Here is a 25,290-nt window from a genome sequence, read left to right as displayed (position 1 = left end):
TAAAACCTAGCTAGTATGACTACAGGATTGACTATGACTATCTATTAATCTGTATTTTCTAATTATATACTACATTTTAAATGAGAGGCGCAAACATAAAACTTTAATCAAGAGCAGAAATAGACATATAGACATATAACAAAATTGACCTTAAATTTGTATAAACAGACCAAGATCCAAACCAATGCAAAGTATCCATCTCTATAGCATATTCCCCTTTAAATGTAAACAACCATTCATAAACAATATTTGAGAATTTGGGCATAGTTCTATCCAAACTGCTTCCTGCTTTTTGTTGGGTGAAGTAATTTTGGGGTTGATAGCAACCTTTCAAGCAGGTCTTGATCATTTAAACCACATTGGTCTAGAAGGAATTCACATGTTCTCATCCTCTGTGAAAACAAAAATAGAACCTCTTTTCCAGAGCAACATATCCTTAGACCCAAATTTTGAAGTCAAAATACTTTTTAAAATATATGTTGCTTTGGCTTAGCAGTCCCCAGAATCAAAAATCTCTCTGCACTTAGCTCATTCAAGGTCAAAAATTTAAATAAAACACAATAGTATACATAATTCAGACGCTTTGTATAATTTTCATCTTTACATATCTTATTTTTCTTTACTTCTTTAATCTATGACTGTCTATACTGTGGTCTCTTTAAAGACTGTTTTTTAATGACTTACTTCTTTTTATAACTGTCTATATTATTTTTATTATCTCTCTCAAGCTTGTATACATTTATCTAACTCGTTGACCCATTTAAAGGTCTTTTTTTCCCCTGAATCTGCCTTCATTGCATATCTGTAATAATTTTCTCCCCAGGAACACTTTTAAAATGGTAAGCAACTTGGTCACCAAGGTTGGCTCTGCTTCTCTCGGGCTTTCAATATAGTGCAGGTAGTTTATATCAGCTCTGTGACTGTTGGGTGGGAGCCATCCTCCCTACCTCAACTCTGGTTAGCACCGTGAAGCATATAAACCCTTTTTATCTGAGTAAAAGCTAAATATGTCATGCAGCGCACAGCATGGCTGGACATATCTCTGTGTATTACGGCAGGAATGCGCCATGTTCTTGCCTGTGCATTCCTAGCAGACCCAATCCTACCACCTGCAGTACCAGGTGCAGAGGCGCTGAGCTGCAGGCATAGTCTCAGCTGCTTTCCTTCAAACCTGAAGCAGGCACACAAGACTTAGGCCCACAAACCCCATTTCAAGTGCTCAGTAGCCAGACCTGCCGAAAGAGTCATAGCCATTTGTGCTGGCTAACCAGGAAGCAGCTGTCTTTATGCTGGCGAACAAGGAAGCCTCTGCTGGGCAGTTTTTTGCTGGTAATGGTGAATCAGAAAGACCTCTCTCTTTTTGTTTTGTTTTGTTTTTGAGACATGGTTTCTCTGTAGCTTTGGAGTCTGTCCTGGAACGAGCTCTTATAGACCAGGCTGGCCTTGAACTAACAGAGATTCATCTGCCTCTGCCTCCCTGCTTACCGGCAGCGAACAGAGCCCACAAAGAGAAAAAAAAATGTGGCTAAACTGTGATTTCTGTGTGTCTAGAATTCCTTTCCAAGCTCTCTCGCGTGCAGCAGAGATAACCCCTAGAGTGATGCGATGTGCATTCCGTGGCTTTGGAGTTCTGCTGCTGTCTGTGACTGTGCCTGGCTTGTAGATGATGCTCAGTGAATGAGTCCTACTAGCTGACTGTGGGAGGTCTCAACCTCACATAATTCTGAGCAGACTCACTGACCCGGGACAGGTTTAACTTAGCCAATGAAACCTTGCTTTTTGTTATTTTCTAAACTTTCTTTTTATTGATTCTTTGTGTCTTTCACATCATGCATCTCAGTCCTATTCATCTCCCTGTCCCTTAAGAGCCACCCTCTGCCCTTGCAACCACTCGCTCCCAGATAAAATAAAATAAAATTAGAAATGTCCCATCATGGAAACTGCAGTGTAACACAGTAAGTCACAAAGTATATCATTTATTCCATATATCTTTACTTGCAAGTATTCATTGCAAAGAGTCATTGGTGTGGTTTGTGGCCTCTGGTTTCAACTATGCTGTTGATATTGGGCCCTCATTGTGGTATCTCTTGTATTTCCTGTTATTGCTTTTACGTTGGATCTTCAGGATGTGCCCCTTCACTTGCTCCAACAGATGATAAATGGGGTAGAAGAAGGGGTAGACCACCTCATTACCCTGGTTCTGATTCTGGGTAGTTGCAGGTTTAGTCAATACTCTTGATTGCTTACTAGTATCCCATGATATGTATCATGAACTGTGGTAGGGAGAAGAAGCCTAATCCTACCCTCAAAGAAGGGTCCAGTCAAGATCACAGTGACTGTCCTTAGTCCATTGCACACTTCAGTAAACAATATGAGCAGTAATCGGAAAGTAAACTATGAGTATTAAGTCAAATCTCTGGATCAGTAGTAAAAATACACACTCAATCTGGATGTTAATCTTTCACTGTTTATTGACTTACTGGCCTCTAATTACTTTTATCTCTGATGGAAAACAAATAGAAGCAGCAAATCATGTTTATTGTTACTCATATCATATTAATTCACACTAAGGTGCATAATGAACATAAATTGGCTAAGCAAACAAAAAAATTAGAACATTGGAAAATATCAAGATCATTATCCTGTTGTAACTATACGTGTGCACTTTTAAAAATGAATACATCTTTCCATCAGGCATCTTGAAGAAGGTAACCTGGGGCTGTTGTCAAGTGCTTCCCATCAGGATCAGACAGCAAAGGGTTTTTACAAACAGGTGTCTTCTGAGTTTGTTTGGAATTCTTTTACAGCCCTCTCTCCCAGATGGGACTGAGCACACAACCTGAATAATATCAAGGAGGTTCTTAGAAGGTTTACTGAGGCAGTTAATTTCCAAATAGCCTGAGAAGTGGTTTTTCATTTTAAGTTGGTAGAACAGGCTTCCCCTGGGAGATGTAACCTCATCATACTGAGCACTTTCTGTTCTGGAGAAGGACAGAAGAATAGGCAGAATAGCATTCAACAAAAGCAGAAGTCTGTGTGGAGGGGAATCCTCTGCTAGACTAGCAAAAGTAGCAATTCTTGGACTATTAAAGAAGAGAGAGAATGAGAAAGTCTGTAGCAGCGGAAGAAATCAGATATGAACAATATAGAAATGTTGCCTAGGAGGTAGAGAGTTATCAAGACCTTTGGTTACTTTTTAAACAGGGGACATCTATATCACACCCTTTCCCTAAGCCTCAGAAAACATCATTCAAAGAGTATAAGAACTGACAGACAAAGAGGAATTGGGTGTAAGAACATCTTCTACACACGTCGAAACCACTGCATTGTGAACTCAGGGCAGCTGTGGTTGCTGACCTGAAACTAAGCTCAAGTATGCACAGCACTAATTTAATTCAGTAAGTGATTAAAAATTAAATCAAAACAAAACAAACAGAGGACATGAAGTTAGAATGGGACTTTGCAGGAAATCAAGAATGATTTGGAAGAAATGGGGGAATGATTCAAATGCATTGTATGTATGTTATTCCAAAGAATAAGCAGAGCATGTCATGTTTAAAATAATAAAACAAAAAAGTTATCCATGTACTAGCCATGCTCTTTTATGTACTAATGGTAACAAGTATAGTAAGCGTTTTTGTTGACTTGACACAAACCTAGACTTACTTGAATATCAATTTAAAAATGGCCTCTGTAAGATTGGCCTATGGGCATATCATTGAGGTATTTTCTTACCTGATAATCCGTCAAGGAGGGCCAAACCCAATGTAGGCATTACCATCCTTGGGCAGGTGGGTCTGGGCTTTTTAAGAGAGGTAGCTGAGCAATCTAGGGGATGATACTCAGAAATCTGTGTCACTCCACAACCTTTCTTCAGTTCCTCCCTCTAGGTCACTGTCTTGAGCTTCTGCTCTGAACGTTTTTGGTGATGTGTGACTATAAAACTATCTCTATTAGAGTTTCTATTTCGGGGAAGAGACACCATGACCACAGCAACTTTTATAAAGGACAACATTGAATTGAGGTGACAGCTTACAGTTTCAGAAGTTTAGTCCATTATCATCATGACAAGGAGCATGGCGGCACGCAGGCAGACATGGTGCTTGAGAGGGAGCTAAGAGTTAAAACATCTTGGGCCACAGGAAACAGGAAGTGAATAAAGACACTGTGTATGGCTTGAGCATAAATGAGACTGCAAAGCCTGCCTCCACAGTGACTCACTTCCTCCAACAAGGTAATGCCAACTCCAAAATTAGCTACATTGCCTAGAAACACCACTCACTATGAGTTTTTTGGGGGCCAATTTCTATCAAACCACCAAATGTTGCTTTAGGGTGTAATATTTAATAGAAATGACAAAAATCAAAGTAGAATAATAGCACACAGCTCGCATTTTGAAAAACAGAGAATTAAAATGACTTTTGACAAACATTGAAAGAATTCTGAATTATTTTATTTGCCTACAATAAGGAAGAAGTGACTTGTGAACATCCAATGTGTACAATGCTTTCAAATATTTCTCTCCTTATTTAGATTTCCTTACTGGAAAAGGCTGGGTTTGGAGGTGCTCTTCTCTACACTGATCCTTGTGATGTACCAATGTCTGAAGATCTTAGCTCTGAGACCTTTATGGTGACGCTAAATCCAGGAGGAGACCCTTCTACACCTGGGTACCCTAGTCTTGGTAAGCTTGTTCTTGTAAGCCTCATATAGGCATGATTTGTAAGTTTATGCTATTTAATTTAGTCAATAGATAGAAAAAGTACAATTCTTAGTGCTCCATAGTTTTTTTGAAGTGAATACTTTATTCAGAAGTATATACTACTAATCTATTGGAATAAAGCATTTCTAGAAATCTATAGTAGGTTGCCATTCCAATAATGTATGCAATGACAGACAGCAAGCATATGCTATAAAATAAATTCGGTTGGGGAGACACTCAATTTGGATACACAAACAAACATCACTGCACTGGGCCAGTTGTGATAACTGTGAGTCCAGTGTTTAGGGCTATACAGAGTCTATTAGCAGAACTAATTTAAAACCATTTTTCAATGATTAGGAATTCTGTTATAATTTAAGGTTGATTAAGCTCCAAAGAAGAATGATAGAACAACAAGAATCCTTGAAATTATTTTCTGGTGGTTTTATTTATCCTGTATGCAAATTAAATTGAATAGGCCAGTGACTACTCTGTCACCTGCTTAGCTTTACCAATGGCTCCTGCTCTACTACTCCTGTTTGGTCTGCATATTCCCTAATACCTTTACCCAATTCAATTATTTTCCAAAAACTTTGAATAAAATCAAATGATGATTGAGACATTAATGTGATCCAGTAGATAGTTAGCTAAGAACATTTCATTTTCCCAAAAATTCTGATTCCAATCCAGGAAAATAGCACACAGGGTATAGGAGCTTGCCACAGGATTCTGTCCTCTGATTCCAGTTCCCAGAATCCCCTTGGTGGAGATGACAGTTAATACCACAAATTGTCCTGTGACCTCCGAATGTACAGCATGCTCCACAGCCCCTACAAAATAGACCACATTCTGCTGGGATGTCAATTGCACTTTTTACATCACTTCAAGTGGGTGATTTTTAAGTCAAGACTGTGAACGTATTCCTCCAAAAATTTCAAATGAATTGCTTTAGTGACACAGAGGGATCCTTGTAAGGAATTGTTACTTCCCAGGCCTCATTGCCCAGCCAAGCTGTTCCTAAGTAGTTTAGCATCAGAGCAGGAAGAAATAGTTTCTAACCTGCATGTTCCCGTGTGATTTAGCAAAGAATGTCTTGGAGTCATCACTTCAACAAAGGCAGCGTGGTCATTTCGCTGAGCTTTATTTTCTTGGCAGTGAAAAAGATTATGCTCCTCCAGAGTGTCTCTCACAAGGTGGTTTCAAGGAAATGGAAAACCTTGAATTCCAAGTCTGACTTAAATGGGAACTCTAAAGGAGGAGCCCTACATCTGTATTCAATCACACTGCTGGTGATTCTGAAGCAGTTCAAGTTTGAGAAGCACTGGACTAGAAAAGCTTCATCGTGCTTCATCTGCCTCATCCAAATTGGACCAGTGGGGCCAATGCTCTGAACTATGTGACCTCTTGCTACTGTTCCCTCAGCATTTGAGCCTTTCATATTTGCTCTCTCTATATCAGTAGAAATTCTGACAGGGCATCCTGGATTTGCAGCCCAATTCTTGCTCTCGGCAGACTACCAGTACAAAGTCAATGCTGCTGAGTAAACAGCTTCTTCCCACAAGAGTAATGCCTTCTTGGGTGGTGTTTGTCCCTGAGTTAATCTTTAACTGTAATCTAATGATTGTTGCTTTAAACAAAATGAAAGCACATATTCCTGATGTGATTTTCACAGAATATGCAACCTTTTCCTTAGGTGTGTGTTGAAACTTCTCAAGCATCTTATGTCACTCAAAATACATTGTCATTGACACCAACAGTTTAATTTTTTATTTACTAATGAGTACTGTAGTCTATTGTGCTAATTCCTTTGAGCTGTGCATGGTGGCACATGCCTATACTGCCAGGAGTTGGGTGACTGGGGCAGATGCTCAAAAATTTAGTTATCTGTAGCAATAAAGTTAGTTTGAGGCCCAGCTGGGCTGCACTTTGTGACCTCGTATTAAAATGGAATAAATAAAACCAACAACTACAAAACCAATGCCAACACCCAGAAAATAGAATTTTACCAAATTTAAAGAGTTAACAGCGCATCAAAGTTTTATTTTATTATTTTTTTCTCATAACTTTGTAAGAATGAAATAAGCCCATGGGGCTTGTCTTGTGTTGTGTTTGGTTTCTAGTTGATATTCACAGTAACTAAACAATTTTGATATCAGTGGTTTTTATCTGTAGTTGTGATTGGTCTACCATCACTTATTAACTATTTAAAGTCAAGCAAACAAAAGCAAAATAGAAAGCTATGGGATGCACAGATACCAGAAAAGTAAGAGGCAGAACCCATTTGTTCATTAAACCCCAGTAAATAAACTTTTCCCTCTCTCAAAGTATTAAGCTGTCTGAAATTTACATCTGTCATAGTTCCTGGAGTCAGAAACATTTTCTACTCTTGCATTTATTTTACTAATTTGTCTTCTGAATTTAAATCTTTAATTTGCTTTTATTGTTGCTTTCAAATAACATTATATCAAACTTTTTGACTACTAGTTTATTGAAATTCAAGCTGTTTCCTCCATTGTGATTTAGTGTTGAATATCCATAAACTGTATTTCCAGAACTCCATCTTGCTTAAAGCTCTTACCTTTCCCCTCTGTGCTTGTGATACCCTTTTCTCCCTTTCCCCTGTGTTTTTTTTATTTTATTTTTATTTTTTTATTTTTTATTTATTTATTAAGGATTTCTGCCTCCTCCCCGCAACCGCCTCCCATTTCCCTCCCACTACCCCATCAAGTCACCCTCCCTCATCTGCTAGAAGAGCAATCAGGGTTCCCTGACCTGTGGGAAGCCCAAGGACCGCCCACCTCTATCCAGGTCTCCTAAGGTGAGCATCCAAACTGCCTAGGCTCCCCCAAAGCCAGTACGTGTAGTAGGATCAAAAACCCACTGCGATTGTTCTTGAGTTCTCAGTAGTCCTCATTGTCCGCTATGTTCAGCTAGTCCGGATTTATCCCATGCTTTTTCAGACCCAGGCCAGCTGGCCTTGGTGAGTTCCCGATAGAACATCCCCATCGTCTCAGTGTGTGGGTGCACCCCTCGCGGTCCTGAGTTCCTTGCTCGTGCTCCGGTGCTCCGTCTCCTTCTGCTCCTGATTTGGACCTTGAGATTTCTGTCCCGTGTTTAAATTCTCGAGGAAGGTCTTTTCAGTGGTTTGACTCAACTGAAATGTGAAACAGGATACAGGTTATTTAGTATTCCCAGAGTTCCAATTCAGCAAGTCTGTGTTTTTATGCACTGTCTGCTCAGCCCCACACTTGCCAGTCAGAGCTTTGCAAAGACTAAGGTGGTCACTGAGTGTGACCAGGCTTCAGCAGATGTCCTTGGTCCAGTTACTTGGACAAATGTCTGAAGAGTGACTTGAGTTGGTGCTAAATAACCCGAGAAAATGTTGAGCTATTCCTTGACTATAATACCAGAAAATATGAATACCTGCCTAGTTGTCAGAGCAAAGGGTTAGATGCTCAGAGCACGGATGCATTGTCACCTGGTTGGGGAAGCACAGAAAACATCTGCATTCTCACCACTTCGCTGTCACTGCCTGGTGGTTCATGCCCCGACGTCTTCCTGGCTATATGAAATACTATCAAACTCCTTTCTTAGAATTACTGTAAGGAGAATGATGGTTAAGCATCATTTTTTTTCTGCAAGATTGATTCAATAAATCTTAAAACTACATATTATTTAAGTTCAAACATTACTTTGCAAACAAAATTTTGATTTGAAAAATAATTTATGAGCATAAGTTTATTTGGACCTACATAAGAAGCATTTTATTTGTTGCTAAAATATCTAAGTGTGCAGCTTATAAAAAATGCCTTTGAGTGGTTATTGTTCTTAAAACCTGTGTGCTGCTTGGTGTATATGTCACTCAGAGTGCTCTTCATTGCTGTACTGGGAGTGCTTTATTTTGAACAAGTACTAGACTGATAGAGTCGTTTGTTTTGCTTAAGAGCCAACGTTTCCATAGAAATCTACGGTGAGTTCTCTACTGAGAGAAGGGTCAGCATTTATGAGCAGCTGGTATTCTCCTAAAGGGCTTGAGTTAGGCTTCCACCCACCTCTAGGGGCTCGCAGCCACCTGTAGCCCCATTTCTTGGGACTTCAGCATTCTTCTCTGGCCTCCTTGGACACCTGCATACACATTCACAGAGACAATCATATATACACACGAGTAAAAATAAAATATTTTAAGAGTCTATTCTCTAAAACTAGGTGTTCAAATGCATTTCTACACAATAGACAAAATAAACTATTTAAGTGGTACTTCTTAAACTTCATGCTAATTTTATTTTTATACCCAGTGGTCTCTTTTTAGTGCACATATGTAATATTACTTTAAATTATATGTAATGTGGGGGAGCTACACACACTCCACACAGGCACCCTCCGAAGTCAGAGCTGCGGCATCTCCTGAAGCTGGAGCTCCCGTCATCTTTGAGATCCTGAAGTGGGTCTGAGAACACAAACACTTCTGGAAGAGGAGTAAACAGTCATAACAGCTGAAAGTTTTTCCAGCCCCTTTAACGGTCTCATAAACAGAATAAATTTTACTAGTTCCACATTCCTAATTGGTAAACTGATCTATATTAAAAGTTACCTAATTAACATAATAATAACTCTAAGTCACAAATTGTCCAATTTCTAACCTAGAGCTACTACTCTTCTAACAATATTTTGTATCTATCATATAACATATATAAATGTCTGAGTTATTAGAAAACAAAAATTTTAATTCAGTGCAGAAAAATTGGGGATTTAGTTCACCACTGAGCCTGTCTGAGGGTCCCAGTGAAGCTGTTGGAAGCCTTCTAGGTACGCTAGGAGTCAGAGTGTCAACAGTGCTGTGACGAGCCAGCTGAGAAGGGAAAGGAAGGACATGTTCACTCACAGGCACCACACAGTTCAGTCTGTCATGGTAGGGAGGCATCTCTAGGGCTGCCCAATTAGTTTCAGCGGGAGCTTGTGGCAAGATTCCTCAGATAACCTGTGACAGAACCTGTGAAGTCCATGTTTAGTGAGCTGCTTTTGCCAGTCAGCCTCCTCTCGAGCATTCTCACCAAACAGCACCACCAGTGTGAATGGGATTTCATATTAAGCCATATGAAATATGCCAATATGACACCCAAACTAAAAAGAATCTCCTCTCCCTCCCTCCCTCCCTACCTTCCTCCTTCTCTTCCTCTCTCTCTCTCTCTCTCTCTCTCTCTCTCTCTCTCTCTCTCTCTCTCTCTCTCTCTTTCTGTGTCTCTCTGTGTGTGTGTGTGTCTGACACACACATATTTCTACAAATGGCAATGGTGAACACCTTTAACGCTAGCACTTAGGAGCAGAAGCAGATGGAGACTGATCTCAATGAGTTCCAGGGCAGGCAGAACTGTTACACAGAGAAGCCTTGTCTGGAAAGACAAAAAACAAAACAAAACAAAATCAACAACAACAACAAAAACCCACAAAAGCATTCTATTACAAGAAATAAATAGAACATTTATCAGTCAAAGAATGTAAGAAAAAACACAACAAAAAAATAAAAAACAGCAAAAAAGTGAATTAGGAAGGTTGATATATAACTCAGTGGTTATAAGCACTGGCTACTCTTGCAGCAGACCCAGATTTCGGTCCCAGCATCAACACAGTAACACGGTGGCTCATGACTATCTGCTACTCAAGTTCTAGGGAGTCTGATGTTCTCTACTATTCTCTAGGCATCAGAAATGCATATAGTATACATACATAATTGCAGGGAAGTCACTCATACACCTCTAAAATTAAAATAAATTAGTTTTAAAATGTGAGTTTTATTTTTTAACCAAGGACATTTGGCTACCTTTTGGGGGGGGGTTGTTTTGTTTTGGCTTGGTTGTGGTTTTAGAGGAATATATTCAAAATCTGTCATTTCTCCAATTTTATGAGCTTTATTTTTTTTAAATATATATATATATTTTTTTATTGAGAAAAGGAGAAAAAAAAAACAAGTTTCCACCTTCTCCCAGCCTCCCATGTATGGGTTTTGTTGGCCTGAGCAATCATAAGCACATGTCTACTAATTGGCTCTGTGATTCAATGTTCATTGTTAGCCCTGTATGTTTCATTGCCGTAAACCTTTATATGAAGGACTGGCATTAGTAGCAGGCTTTTGTTGTAGTTGTTGTTGTTGTTGTTCAGGAAAACCTTGACTAGTGTGGGCTATTTGGTCACAGTGTGAGACTGTGTTAATAAAATCAACCTTGCATCAAGGGGTGGAGCTAGCAACTAGTTGATAGGAATTAGGCACAGGGAGTATGGAGGGCTCAGGAATATGAATAGAGAGACTCATAAGAAGGAGTAGGTAGGGATTTAGAATTTCACTGCTCTTCTGATTTAGAATAGCTGGAAAGACACTCTCATACTGGGTCTTTGGGTGAAAAGGAAGCTCAGCTATTTGTTTTTTGACCTTTCTGAGCTAGCAGGTTTCCCCCTCACCATCTGACTCCTGAGTCTTTACTGGCAAATAGAATGATAGAGACTTAGTTAAAAAATACATTTGAGGGCAGTGGCAGCGTCAGTGCCTGCAGGAACTGAAGTCTCACCAGGCCTTGGCCTGAGCAGCCAGGCGCTGACTGTGAAGCTCTCTGGGGCACAGAAAATAGGTGAAATATCAGTAGATATAGGTGTATCTGCTAATCCTACAGAAAACAACACCTGACAATCTGAAGGACTGAGAGCCCACAAGGACAGTGTGGCTGCTGCTGACATTCACCGCAGTGAGCCCACGAGGACGGGGTGGCTGCGGCTGACATTCACTGTGGTGGGCCCACGAGGACGGGGTGGCTACTGCTGACATTCACTGTGGTGAGCCCATGAGGCTAGGGTAGTTGCAGCTGACATTCACTGCAGTGAGCCCATGAGGACGGGGTGGCTGCGGCTGACATTCACTGCAGTTGACCAAATGCTCCCTTGAGAGGACGAGGCAGCAGAATGGTGCATCCAAACAGAACACCATTGTGTGTACCACAGAAACATGACTGACCTTATCCTTGGCAATGAAAGGGCAGGCCTGTGTTGTCTAATTCCTTAGACACAAGCTATGTCTGTCTCTTTATTTTTCATTCAATCAATTAAAAGTAAATGAAATTTAAAATATAGTCATCCGAGCCACATTTCAAACACTTGGCAGTCAATGTAGCTATGGCAAAAGATTTACATGGGTAGGGGAAGTGTTTTTACCCAGGAATTACGGAATATATGGCTATAATTACCACATTGTGTGGAAGTGTCTGTTTCAGGCTGTCCAGAGCCTGTTTCTCCACAGTCTTGATAGCCAGTGGTTGTTAATCTCTTAATTTTTTAATCAGTGGCATTATTTGAAAACTGCATTTATAAAGCATACAGTATGAACCACATGTTTCGGCATGCTTCCTGAATCCTCTTATGGCTTAGTGTTGAACTGAAACATAGTTGAGTGCTTCTAAAGTAAACATTTCCCATTTCCAGAATTCTCAGAAGAGTTTTTGCATTTTAAATATGTTAAAATAAATCTTGTGATGCGGTTTTAAAGGGTGGCTGCATTTGCTTCAGACGGCTAGTGCTGTAAATTTCAATTCAACACAGTTTCTTCTGAAAGTCTGTCCTGGGCGAGAAAGTGTGCTCTACTTTTGTTTTGACTATCAATTACCGCTCAGTTTAAAATTTTCATTGAGAGCTGGAAGATTAAATCATCCTTGGAAATTTACAAGATTCATTTTTGAGAGACAAGCAGTTGGTGCTCAGAAGCATGAACGTGACCATTTTTTGCAATATGTCAAAAGCTACATTTTGATAGTTGTTTCTCATGTGTTACTAGTGTTGTCTGCTAGAAAGAGTCAAGGAATGGTCTTTCTATCCCTGGGAACTGATATCACCTGTATATTTGAAAAGTTAGTGATTTGCCTTCACATGCCATCTGATGATACATGCCGACCATGCACAACCCCATCTGAGAATATACAGTGACCATGAACATACAATCTGAGGATATACAATAACCATGCACAGCCCCATCTGATGATACAGACCACCCACGCACACCCCCATCTGAGAATATACACCAACCATAATATGCCATTTGAGGATATACAATGACCATGCACACCCCATCAGATCATACACACTGACCATCTGATAATGCACACCGAACATGCACACTCCCATCTCATCATACACACCGACCATGCACATCCCCATCTGATATTGCACACCGAACATGCACACTCCCATCTGATCATACACACCGACCATGCACACCCCCATCTGATATTGCACACCGAACATGCACACTCCCATCTGATCATACACACCGACCATGCACACCCACATCTGATCATACACACCGACCATGCACACCCCCATCTGATATTGCACACCGAACATGCACACTCCCATCTCATCATACACACCGACTATGCACTCCCCCATCTGATGATAATACTGACCATGCACACCCCCATTCTCGGGTACATACCCATGCACATCCCCATCTGAGGATTTATACCAAGCTTGCTGCTGGCTGGGTAAGGGCCCCTGCAGACATCTCTCCTCTTCCATCTCTCCCACTCTTAGCGTTTGCTATAGTTTGTGACTTGATAAAATTGCCAAGAACATTTATTATGAGTTTTAGGAATCAGAAATCCAAATAAACCTGTACAGGGATCCTTACCCTAGACATTTTAGCCTGTTAGTATTTCTGTCACATTTTCACATCCTCAGAAACAATGTAGTCTGAAAGATCTAATTTTGAATAAGATGTTAGGTGAGCTATATTATTCAATCAATTCCACCTTGGTATTGCTGGTCAGCAAGCCCTGCACACAAACCTGTCATCACCCGGCTCTAACTACAGAGAAATACATAGTTTACATGGCAGGCTTTTCATGGTCTGTGGTCTAGGGTGTGATAGAAAACATAGCAGGAAATATGAAAAGGGAGGCATGGTGAGGTCACGTGGTTACAGAAGCACATTCACCTGCACAGTGCACCTGTTTATGAGTCAGCAGGAAGCAAACACTTCACCCTGGAAAGTAATCTGCTTGATTGTTTAACAATTAAAGTTGTAATTAGATTTATAATTGAATTTTTGGTGTAGTCTAATGTCTGGAAAATCTCTGTATTTCTACTAATCCTTCACTCAGCGTGATCTGTTCCAGCCCACTGCCAACCATGTTCAAAGATTTGTTTTTTCCAATACAAATTAAAACCAAATCCTTAGCCTTCTCTAACCACTCCCTTAGGTGATTCTTCCCATCTCTCAGTGACATAACAGAAAGTACAACTGGAAATGAATGGTAAGGTGACAATCTTAAAGCAATGACCATGTGCACATTTTTGAGAATTAGGCAAAACACAAGATATATCTTATGAAAATTTCATTTGTTCCACAAGCACACTTAGGTTGTACTCATGGTCGTCTGAACTCCAAGCAGGTCAATAGTCCAAGTAAGCTTTGTAGTTCATAGTAGGTCTTACCTAGGTAAGCATAGCCCAATTTCAGACTCACAATTAGCATGGGGAGATTTTTGAAAACTACAGGGAACTAGAACAAAACAAGGAATTGCTTTAGATGTTGTAACTAAATAATAAACAAATCAATCAGGGATGTTATTTAGAGTAAAATATTTAATATGAATAATTAACTGACACATGCATTTACTGGGTACCATGGTGACTCTGTTCAAGAGAAGATTTCCCACTGTCTGTCTGGGGACCCTAAGGGACACTAGGATGAGAGATGTCCTGGTCAGTGATGTATTTCTCTAAAATTCATATTTTGAAGTAGGATACCCTAGTATATCAGAAGGCTATTAAGTTTTCCCTTTTTGAGATTAAAATACCTTATTTTTGAGGACAGAAATGAGTGGATTACAGAGAAGCCTCAGCGCACGCTCCTATCTATCACACTCTTTCTCATAAAGAATGAATATTAGCACTCTCCAGGCAGAGACAGGAGGATCAGAGGCTCAGGTCCGACCTTAGGTACATAGTGCATCCAATGCCAGCGTGTGAACACACACGAGGCGCTGCCTCTAAAACAAAGAAAAAATACAGACAAACTTGGAGAGAGGCTCCTGCAACAACATGGCTGCCTTAGAAGCCAGAGTGAGACTTTTGAAGAAACTCATGGTGCAGACATGTTGATCCTGTACTCTGACTTGATTAACTCAGAGAACATGGACTTCTGTTCAAGGCATTCATCTGTGCTATCTGGTTATAGAGTCAGAGAAAAGTTGAAAATAAGCTTCTTTGATTGCATTACTATTAAAAATGTGAGGGAAAGAGATACAGCTTTCTATTCAACTCTATTTACACTGTCTACAAGAGGAACACAAAGCAGCAAAATAGTAAGTGCAGCTTTTGTGTGCACCATGCAAATCTGTTACTAATATGGTCACTTGTAAATAACCTGTCCAATAATAATTTGATATTTCCCGAAGAAACACATAGAATTAGGACGTACCCTACCCAAGCATTCAGTTCTCATGAGACAAGACTCTATATCTCAGAATATGTGTCAGAACTCCAGAGAAGAATCTGACTTTTAAAACATCTCTAACAATATGGCACAGCAGTGGAGGGTTTAGAATACGAAAGCTATGTAGACAATGAGGCTTCCGTGAAGGACTAAAGTGAGTGATCTTAGTGAAGCAGGAGAAATCTTAGAACAGCCAGCTATTGCTTAGATCACTCTAGAGAAGTATGTGTCTTCAGACACTCACAGATCAGAAAATCCTGTTTACTGAAGTGTGGTGATGGTCCGTAGGTTTAAAGTTTATGTGTGAGCCCAAACCTTTGCTCAGGTTAGCATATTGAAATACATATTTATAGGAGCCTGTTTGTTGGAGGATGACCTTGGATGTTTCTCTTCAGGCGCCATTCATCGTAATCTTTGAGATAGTCTCTCACTGGTCCTAAGTGACCAAATAGGCTAGTCTTACAGTCCAGCAAGTTCCAGTGTTCTGACTGTCTCCACCTCCCCCAGGACATGGATTACAGCCCTTGGATTGAACTCTTTTCAATCAGCAAGGAACTAGGAGCTGGGCCAGCTTGGGCAAGGCTTTCAGTAGCAGTGCCTGGCTCTGGGCAGGAGATGACAAGGACACAGCAGGGACAAATGCAAACATGGACAGAGGCTCACTTCCAGAACTGCTGTGAAAAGTTCCACATTAACTGCAAAAAGAGCTAAAAGACTTAAATATTATTAAAATTAGTGGAAACCCCCTTAAGGCACACGTCAGGTATTGTGAGGTGGAGATACAATCTTGTCAAGGAAGTGAGTCATCCCCCAGAGACCCCCCAAGTTACTGAGAAGAGCCAGTATAGGTAGCATAGTAAACACTCCGGTGTTACACAGAGCTCAGGTGTGATAATTAGAAGCAGGGCCAGCTTGAAAGAGGCTCTGAAGCGGGGCCTCCAGCAAAGCCTCTAGCGGTACAACAAAGGCCTGAAGAGTGGCAGCAGCCCTCTCGCTCCTGGAGCTGAAGGCTGGAGACAGCTCTGAGGCATTCTTCAGCAGACTCCTGAAGAAGACAGTGAAGTCTCACAGTCCTCCTAACAAATAGTGAGGAGCATTGCAAGCACATAGACTGCAATTACTGATCAAAACACAGGGAACCAGGAAGGGCAGACGTAGGGATCTATTGCCAGTGTCTTCCAGGTGTGCCAGGCTCCCTAGGTGCCCCGTAGAAAGGTGCCAGGACCTGCAGAGTTCCCGTGGTTTTCCTTTTTAAACGCCACCGCTGCACTGAAAAAGCCAAGCAGCTTTGGATTCTCTGCACTGGAAGGTATATTAGTGATCACGGCTCCTTGCTTCTGCTTTAAAAGTGAAGACATGGAATAGTTGATGACTAACGCTTGAGTAGAACAATGGTTTTTCGTTTCTTACAGCATCTGTTTTGGTACTGAGATATACTAGTCCTGAGAAAAGCTGAAACAAGTGAGCTCTGTGGGTACAGCTCGGTGTGTGGAGTGTCCACCCATAGCTCTGCTGGATCCTGTGGATATAGTCTGGAATTCCCAGCAGGTGGAAGGAAGAAGCCTGAGAATCAGGAGTTCATTGTCATTCTTAACTACATAGTCAGTTTAAGGATAGCCTGGGCTACATGAGACCAAAAAAAATGAATATAATTTTAACTAACATATGAAAGAGATTTGTGGCCATTACCCAGCGTTTTGACTGCCTTGAGAAATGCATCTTTTCAAAACTATACATTAAAAAACAGATTTAAAAGCCAACCAGTAAGATGTCAGAGAACTCTCTGACCAAAGTGTCTTTTGAAAAAGCCCTTTAAGTTCTCTGGATAGACGCTATGTAATGTTGCAGGTAATTTCTCTGGAGGAGAAAACAAGCTTCCGTACTCCAGATCTGTGTGAGAAAACAGGAGCACCTGGAAGTTGCTTCTGGAAAGAACCATCTCAGTTTCTGACTCATGACTTTTGAAAAGTCTATAATAAATCTGTGTTGACAATTTTAGTTTTCTGAAGGTTTCAGGTGTCTGATGTATATTTATACCCACAGACAAATTTCTGGTCACGTTAATTTCTCTTTTTAAATAAAAACAGACTATGAGCTTTTTGATAAATAATGTTCCGAAATGTACGTTACCATTTAATTTGCAGTAGAATAGTGAAGAAGAGTGTAACTGCCTGCCAGCTCCGGAATATCTCCTCTGAGGCTTAATATTAATTACAAACTGTATGATCTATTAGCTCAGGCTTATTATTAACTAGTTTTTACAACTTAAATGAACCCATTTCTAGTATTCTGTATTTAACCATGAGGCTTGTGGCTTGTTAACACATCTTGCTTCTCCAGTGGCTGCTGACCTCTTCCTCGGACTCTGCTTTCTTTTTCCCTATATCTCTGCTTGGATTTGCCACCTCACTATATTCTGCCCTACCATATGCAAGACAACATTATTCATCAGCTGATAAAAGCAACTCATATTCACAGCATTCATAAGGGTATCCCATGGAAGAGCTGAGATTTTTCTTTTGTCAAAGATAAATACTGCAAACTTAAAAAAATATGCATGTAAATGGTATATCATTTGGCCTGCTTTAAAATTTTTATTTAAATAAAAAGACAGTAGATGAAGTAATGACCATGCCCTCTGTCCAAGGTCTTTCCTTGCTTCCTCTTGTTTACAAATATAACTTTTAAATAGGTGGTTTTTAAAACTGAAAAAAGAAATCAAAAGAAAAGGGACATGACTGCTCCTAGATATGATGGAGAAGACGGCCTATGTAATATATATGTGGGAGAGTGTGAACAGAGGCAGGGACATCTAGGAGACGCCAGAGTGGACTTGACCCTGAGTCATGTCAGGAGAAGGGGAGATGAAAGGAGAGGGAAGAGAGAGGAACAAGGTACAGTAACCAGGAGGCCCAGAGGGCTGAGAGATAACAAAACTTTGATTATATGGGAAGGGTAGCTGAGGAACAGCAGCTCCATCCCTTGCCTGGAGAAGTTAAAGGAACGGATGAGGTATGCCAGCCCAGAGGGCCCTGTATCAGATAGAAACTGAGGGATGGTTGCGGGGAGAACCTGGCACCTCAACCTCCTCAACCTAACAATTTATGTGTTTGTGCTTTTATTTGCATTATTTAACTGATAATTATGCAGTGTGGCCACATCAGCTTCTTTCCTGACTTATCTGAAAATATTGGAACAGTAGGTGTGGCTAGTGTCCCAGTGTTTTGCACAGATGGGGAACAGGAGAAAGGATATGCAAATCTCTCAGGATTACAACTATGACTTTTAGTTGTCAATGTTTAAAGAGTTCTGAAAAACAATATCTGATTTGCCATTTATTGTATACTGATTGCTTGCATAAATGTTAAAATAGATGTGTTTGTTCTTCACACAGAAACATGCAAGGTAGTTTTTTTTTAATTATGTCCATTTTATAGATAATTCCAGCAACCCAACATGTCACTACAAATTGTGTGATTTCCTTTTGTCTTATTTTGTTTCTGTTAGAACAGTATGTGCCCATTCACAGAGAGTGGTATCAACAGTTGGGAGTAGCGTTTCACTATTAGCCACTCAAGCAGAGTTCACACACATTTTATAAAAAACCAAATCTGTCAAAAAGGTTCAACAACTCTGAGGTACAATGACAGAAAGAAGAGTGGCAACTTTCCTTTTTCCCCACTATGGTTGAAGTCACACAGTGGTAGGGCTCTGGAGACCCTGGAGAACCTCCTCGTTTCACAGATATGGAAGCTGCAGACAAAAAGGGTAAATGACTTGCTTGGGGTTAATCAGCAAGCTCCATCTTTTAAACAGCATGTTAGAAGTACAATATGCATTTGTTCTCCTTTAAGTCCACATGCTCAACAGGCTTAACAGACTTTGGGTGTTGAACGTAAGAAAAGTTGAATGAGCAATTGAAGCTCTTTCCTTAGCAGCTATTAAACACCAGGAGTGGTACTGGACTTCTGCACATGAGCCTGGTAAGCAAGCATCAAACTTAGCGTCTTTAGAGAAGTTTCAAGAACATTTAAAAAAAAGGAGCTAAGCATCAGGCACCTTGTATCCTCATGCCAATTAGCTTCTGACTGGACAGCCTGAGTCTTGGCTGACACGCTGGTCTGACCTCGGATGTGTCATCATAAGAACCCAGAAGTTAGAGGCTCCAAGCTAGCAAAGTCATCTCAGCATGAATTTTCAGTTCTCAACAGATATTGCTGACAGCCCTCCCTTTGGTCTTGCGATGATTTAACCAAATAGGTCACAGATGTGCAATCTCCTTCCAATTAGACAGGCCAAGATCTACAGCTGGGAAAGCAAGCTAACATTTCGTGTTTTATAAAAGACCTGATGTGGTATGAATTGACTATTGATTATTCATTTAAAGGAGATATTCAAAACTAAATGTACTGGGTGAAACCCATGTGCCTCCATATTATACACTGAGCAGGAGGGAGGTCCTTTGTTTTTGTGAATATATACGCCATAATAATGCCACTAAGCTACACTTGGAAACAGGAGAGCTATACCTAACAGCACAATAGGAAACAGTCATCTCTTCGCTGTCACATGATGGTGGATGGAGTGAAGAGGGGAAGTTTGCTTGAACAGGGCTTCGTGTCATAGCTTTATTAAGGATTGAAATTGGTTTAGGAAACACTCAGGAGAGGAAATAGCAAGCTTAATGGCTTCTTGGGAGATAAGCTGGGGATCTAAAATATGTTCTATGTTGTGTGTGTGTGTGTGTGTGTGTGTGTGTGTGTGTGTGTGTGTGAGCATCTGCGCACACACGCACTCACATGAACTCGTACACAGTGTATGCAATGGTTTAATAGAGAACAATGTCCTGGAGTTCGACTCCTACCACAAGGTGGCTTTCAGGGATTGAAATCGGGTCCTTAGATGTAGAAATGAGTAACTCTACCTGCTGAGCCATCGCACTACTGCTCTAAATAGAAAATACATTTCTTTACTCCATGACAATCCTTATTTAAACTGGGATATTGGTAGCAGATTACTATAAGCTTTTCTATGTGTTTCCTATCCCAAATGATCATGCTTTTAATTTCTTAAAATACTAGGCATGCATTCTTTTATATTTTGGCTAGCCATCTCCAAAGTCAAGGTGCTCATAGAGCCTTGTCACTTTAAAACTCTACAGAAGGGCCAGTGCAGGTCTGAGGCAGTGAACTCTGAAAGAGCAGCGACCTGGGCCGGAGCAGGCCTGGGACAATGAACTCCATGGAAGCAGGAGCAGATCCAGACCAGGGACATTTGTGGAGGCAGGACTGAGCCAGGTATCTGGGCCAGAGCATACCTGAGACAGGAGCAGGTACAAGGGAGCAACTGTTGAGCGAGTGGGCCAGAGCAAGAGACCACTGCTGATCAAGACATGAATCTAGGGTTTTCTTTTATTTTTTTTTTTCGAGACAGGGTTTCTCTGTGGTTTTGGAGCCTGTCCTTGAACTAGCTCTTGTAGACCAGGCTGTTCTCGAACTCACAGAGATCGGCCTGCCTCTGCCTCCCGAGTGCTGGGATTAAAGGCGTGTGTCACCAATGCCCGGCGAATCTAGGATTTTCAAGGAATAGACCTGATCCAGGACTTAATTAACAAGAGATAGAAATCACTGGTCATTAATATCCCTTAATATAAATGGACTCAACTAACCTATAAAAAGACCCAGGCTAACAGATTGGATATGAAATCAGAATCCATCCTTCTGCATATAAGAAATACACTTCAACCTCAAAAACAGACATCGCCTCAGAGTAAAGGGTTGGGAAAAATATTCCAATCAAATGGACCTAAGAAACAAGCTGATATAGCTATCCTAATATCTATGACCCAAATACAAGGGCACCCTCACATGTAAAGGAAACACTTCTAAAGCTTAAATCATATATTAAACCCCACACACTAATAGTGGGAGACTTCAACACTCTACTCACCACTAGACAGGGCAGTCAGACAAAAAATTAACAGAGAAATTAGAGAACTAACAGATATTATGTCTCAAATGGAATCAATAGACATCTATAGAACATTCCATCCAAACATAAAAGAATGTACCTTCTTCTCAGCAGCTCTTGGAATCTCTCAAAAATTGGCCACATACTTAGTAACAAAACAAACCTCAACAAATACAAAAATAATTGAAATAACCTCATTTATCTTACCAGATCACCTTGGCTTAAAACTAGAATTCAATAGCAATACTAATTCCAGAAAACCCACAAATGCATGGTATTAAACAATGTTCACTTGAATTATCAATGGGTTAAGGAAGAAAGAAAGGGAGAAATTAAAGTCTTCCTAAAATTCAATGAAAATGACCAAACAACATACCTAAATTCATGGTACACAATGAAAGCAGTGTTAGGAGGAAAGTTCATAGCACTCAATGCCTACATAAAGAAGCTTGAAAAATCCCACACTAGTGAGTTAACAGAACACTTGATAACTTTAGAACAAAAAGAAGCAAAATCACCCAAGAGAACTAGATGGCAGGTAATAATCAAATTGAGAGCTGAAATCAACAAAACAGAAACAAAGAAAACAATACAAATAATCAATGAGACAAAAGGTTGGTTCTTCGAGAAAATGAATAAAATAGAAAAACTTTCATCCAAACTAACCAAAAGGCAGAAAGAGAATATCCAAATTAACAAAATCAAAAATGAAACATAACAACAGACACAGAGGAAATAGAGAATCATCGGGTCATTTTTTAAATACCTGCATTCCAAAAATTGGAAAACATAAAGGAAATGGACAACTTTCTGGATAAATATCACTTACCAAAATTAAATAAAAAGCAGATAAGCAAATCAAGCAGACCTAAAATTGCTCAAGAAAGAGAAACAGACATCAAAAGTCTCCCAAGGGAGAAAAAAAAAGTCCAGGACTAGATGGTTTCAGCTCAGAATTCTACAAGATTTTCAAAGAACTAATACCAATACTCCTCAAATTGTTCCACAGAATAAAAAGAAGGAAAATTGCCAAACTCTTTTATGAGGCTACAATTACCCTGATACCCAAGACACAGAAAGACACTACTAAGAAAGTAATTACAGACCAATCTCACCATGAACATTGATGCAAAAATACTTAATGAAATACTGGCAAACAGAATTTGAGAACACATCAGAACAATTGTCCGCCATGATCAAGTAGGCTTCATCATGCAGGGATGGTTCAACATATGAAAATCTGTCAACGTAATCCACCATATAAACAAACTGAAAAATAAAAACCACATGATCATCTCATTAGATGCCAAAAAAGCTTTCGACAAAACACAACATCCTTTCATGTTAAAGGTCTTGGAGAGAGCAGGGATACAAGGAATATGTCTAAACATAACAAAGGCAATATACAGCAAGCCAACAGCCCACATCAAACTAACTGGAGAAAATCTCGCAGAGATCCCACTGAAATCAGGAACAAGACAAGGTTGTCCACTCTCTACATATCTATTCAATATAATTCTTGAGGGCCTAGCTAGAGCAATAAGACAACAAAAGGAGATCAAGGAATACATATCAGAAAAGAAGTCAAACTCTTACAATTTGCTGATGATATAATAGTTTACATGAGCAACACCTAAAATTCTACCAAGGAACTTCTACAACACTTTCAGTAATGTAGTAGGATACAAGATTAACTAAAAAAAAAAAAAATCAATAGTCCTCCTGTACACAGATGATAAATGGGCTGAGAAAAAATCCGAGAAACATCACCTTTTAATATACACAAATAGCATAAAATATCTCAGAGAAACTCTAACCAAACAAGTGAAGGCTTGTTTGACAAGAACTTTAAATCTTTGAAGAAAGAAATTGAAGAGGAGACCAGAAAGTGAAAAGATCTCCCATGCTCTTGGGTAGGTAGAATTAACATAGTAAAAATGACAATCTTACCAAAAACAAATCTACAGATTCAGAACAATGCCAATTAAATCCCAGCAAAATTTTTCACAGACCTTTAAAAATAGTCCTCAACTACATGTGGAAAAGCAAAAACCCAGAATAGCTAAAACAATCCTGTACAATAAAAGAACTTCTGGAGGCATCACAACCCCTGATTTCAAACTCTACTACAGAGCTGCAGTACTGAAATAGCCTGGTATTGGCAAAAGAAGAGACAGAAGGACAAAAAGAACAGAATCAAAGACCTGAATATTAACCCACACTCCTTTGGACACCTGATTTTTGACAAAGAAGCAAAAAAATATTAAATGGAAAAAAAGAAATCATATTTAACAAATGGTGCTGGCATAATTGGATATCAACTGAGACATGTCTGCTCCTGGCAGCACCAATCTACTTCGAGAGGAAGATGGGCATTGAAGAGGCACCTTATGGAGTTTGATAGCCATTTGGGCAAGAAACTGCTCTTACCTGGACTATTGCATAAACTGGACACAGAGAACTCACAGAGAGAGGACTGCTGAACTTGCCTAAAGGTGAGATGATCTTTCAGGGTTCCTGATTCATGAAAGAGTCTTTGAGACATTCTGCAGGATACAGCAGATAGCAACTGAACTGCCTTTGAAATTTCCTGCTTCATGGAAATGTCTCTGGATACCACGGTCCTGTAGGCCGAAGATGGATGCCCCAACGGTACAGAGGAACTTTGGGTGACTGTCCAGGCAGCGAGATGCCTCTGTGATTTCTAGAGTTTTGTAAGTTGCTTACTTCTCATTTACTTAGGTCTTTGATGAAGTTGAAGAATAGATAGTTATAGTTTTCCTTAGTTATGATAAAGATAAAATAGATATAAATATTGTTATTCTTACTTGATAACTGTTTTGTTATATGTAATTTTGCTATCTTCCTTCCTTTTTGTTTAAACAGAAAAAGGGGAAATGATGGAGGAAGGTCATTGGTTAAATAAAGAAACTGCCTTGGCCCTGATGAGTTAAAATTTAGAAAGGCAGAGTAAACAGAACAGAATGCTGGGAGGAAGAGGAAGTGAGCTCAGATGCTATGCAGCTCTCTCCAGGGCAGACACGATGAAGCCAGCCACCAGGTCAGACATGTTGAATCTTTCCTGGTAAGTGCACCTCGTGGTGCTACATAGATTATTAGAAATGGGTTAAGAGGCTGAAACTAATTGGCCAGGCAGTGTTTAAAAGAATACAATTTGTGTGTTGTTATTTCGGGGTATAAGCTAGCCAAGCGGCCAGGAGCTGGGCTGTGGGAAGAGGCCCTCAGCTCCCTACAACAGAATGGAAGAATTAAAATAGATCCATATCTATCACCGTGCACAAAACTCAAATCAAAGACCTCAACATAAAGCTAGCCACACTTAACCCCATAGAAGAGAAAGTGGGAAGTACACTTGAGTGCATTGGCACAGGAGACCACTTCCTAAATATAACCCCTGTATCACAGACAATGAGAGAAAATTAATAAATGGGACGTCCTGAAACTGAAAAGTGTCTGTAAAGCAAAGGACATGGTCAACAAGACAAAACGACAGCCTACGGAATGGGAAAAGATCTTAACTAACCAAATATCAGACAGAGGTCTGATCTCCAAAATATACAAAGAACTCAAAAAATTGGTCATCAAAAGAACAAACAACCCAATAACAAAATGGAGAGATGGCTCAGAGGTTATGAGCACTGGCTGCTCTTCCAGAGGTGCTGAGTTCAATTCCCAGCAACCACATGGTGGCTCACAACCATCTGTAATGAGATCTGGTGCCCTCCTCTGGCGTGCGGGCATACATCGAGGCAGAATGTTGTATACATAATAAATAAATAAATCCAAAAAAAAATAAGCCTAGGCTTATTTCTGAAAAAAAAATGGAGTAAAGACCTAAACAGAGAACTTTCAACAGAGGAATCTAAAATGGCTGAAAAACACTTAAGGAAATGGTCAACATTCTTAGTCATCAGAAAAAATGTAAGTCAAAACAATTCTGAGATTTCATCTTATACATGTAAGAATGGCCAAGGTCAAAAACACTGATGACAACTTATGCTGGAGAGGTTGTGGGGTAAAGGGAACACTTCTGCATTGCTGGTGGGAGTGCAAGCTGGTACAGCCCCTTTGAATATCAGTGTGACAATTTCTCAGAAAATTAGGAAATAACCTTTCTCAAGAC

General features: G+C 40.0%; 1 protein-coding gene across 2 annotated transcripts in view; it reads left to right on the top strand.

Moving 5' to 3' along the window:
- Naaladl2 (N-acetylated alpha-linked acidic dipeptidase like 2) overlaps positions 1-25,290 on the top strand; it is a 1,054,557-nt gene that overhangs the window by 684,848 nt on the left and 344,419 nt on the right. For both annotated transcript variants that reach the window (XM_075950779.1, XM_075950778.1), the window contains one exon: positions 4,534-4,684. In XM_075950779.1, the coding sequence (XP_075806894.1) occupies positions 4,534-4,684 (151 nt within the window). The remainder of the gene's footprint in view (positions 1-4,533; positions 4,685-25,290) is intronic.

Source organism: Microtus pennsylvanicus, chromosome 16 (genome assembly GCF_037038515.1).
Source record: "Microtus pennsylvanicus isolate mMicPen1 chromosome 16, mMicPen1.hap1, whole genome shotgun sequence".
In the NCBI taxonomy this organism is placed as follows: domain Eukaryota; kingdom Metazoa; phylum Chordata; class Mammalia; order Rodentia; family Cricetidae; genus Microtus; species Microtus pennsylvanicus.
The sequence above is the reverse complement of the archived record's forward strand: the minus strand, read 5'-3'. Positions and strand labels throughout refer to the sequence as shown.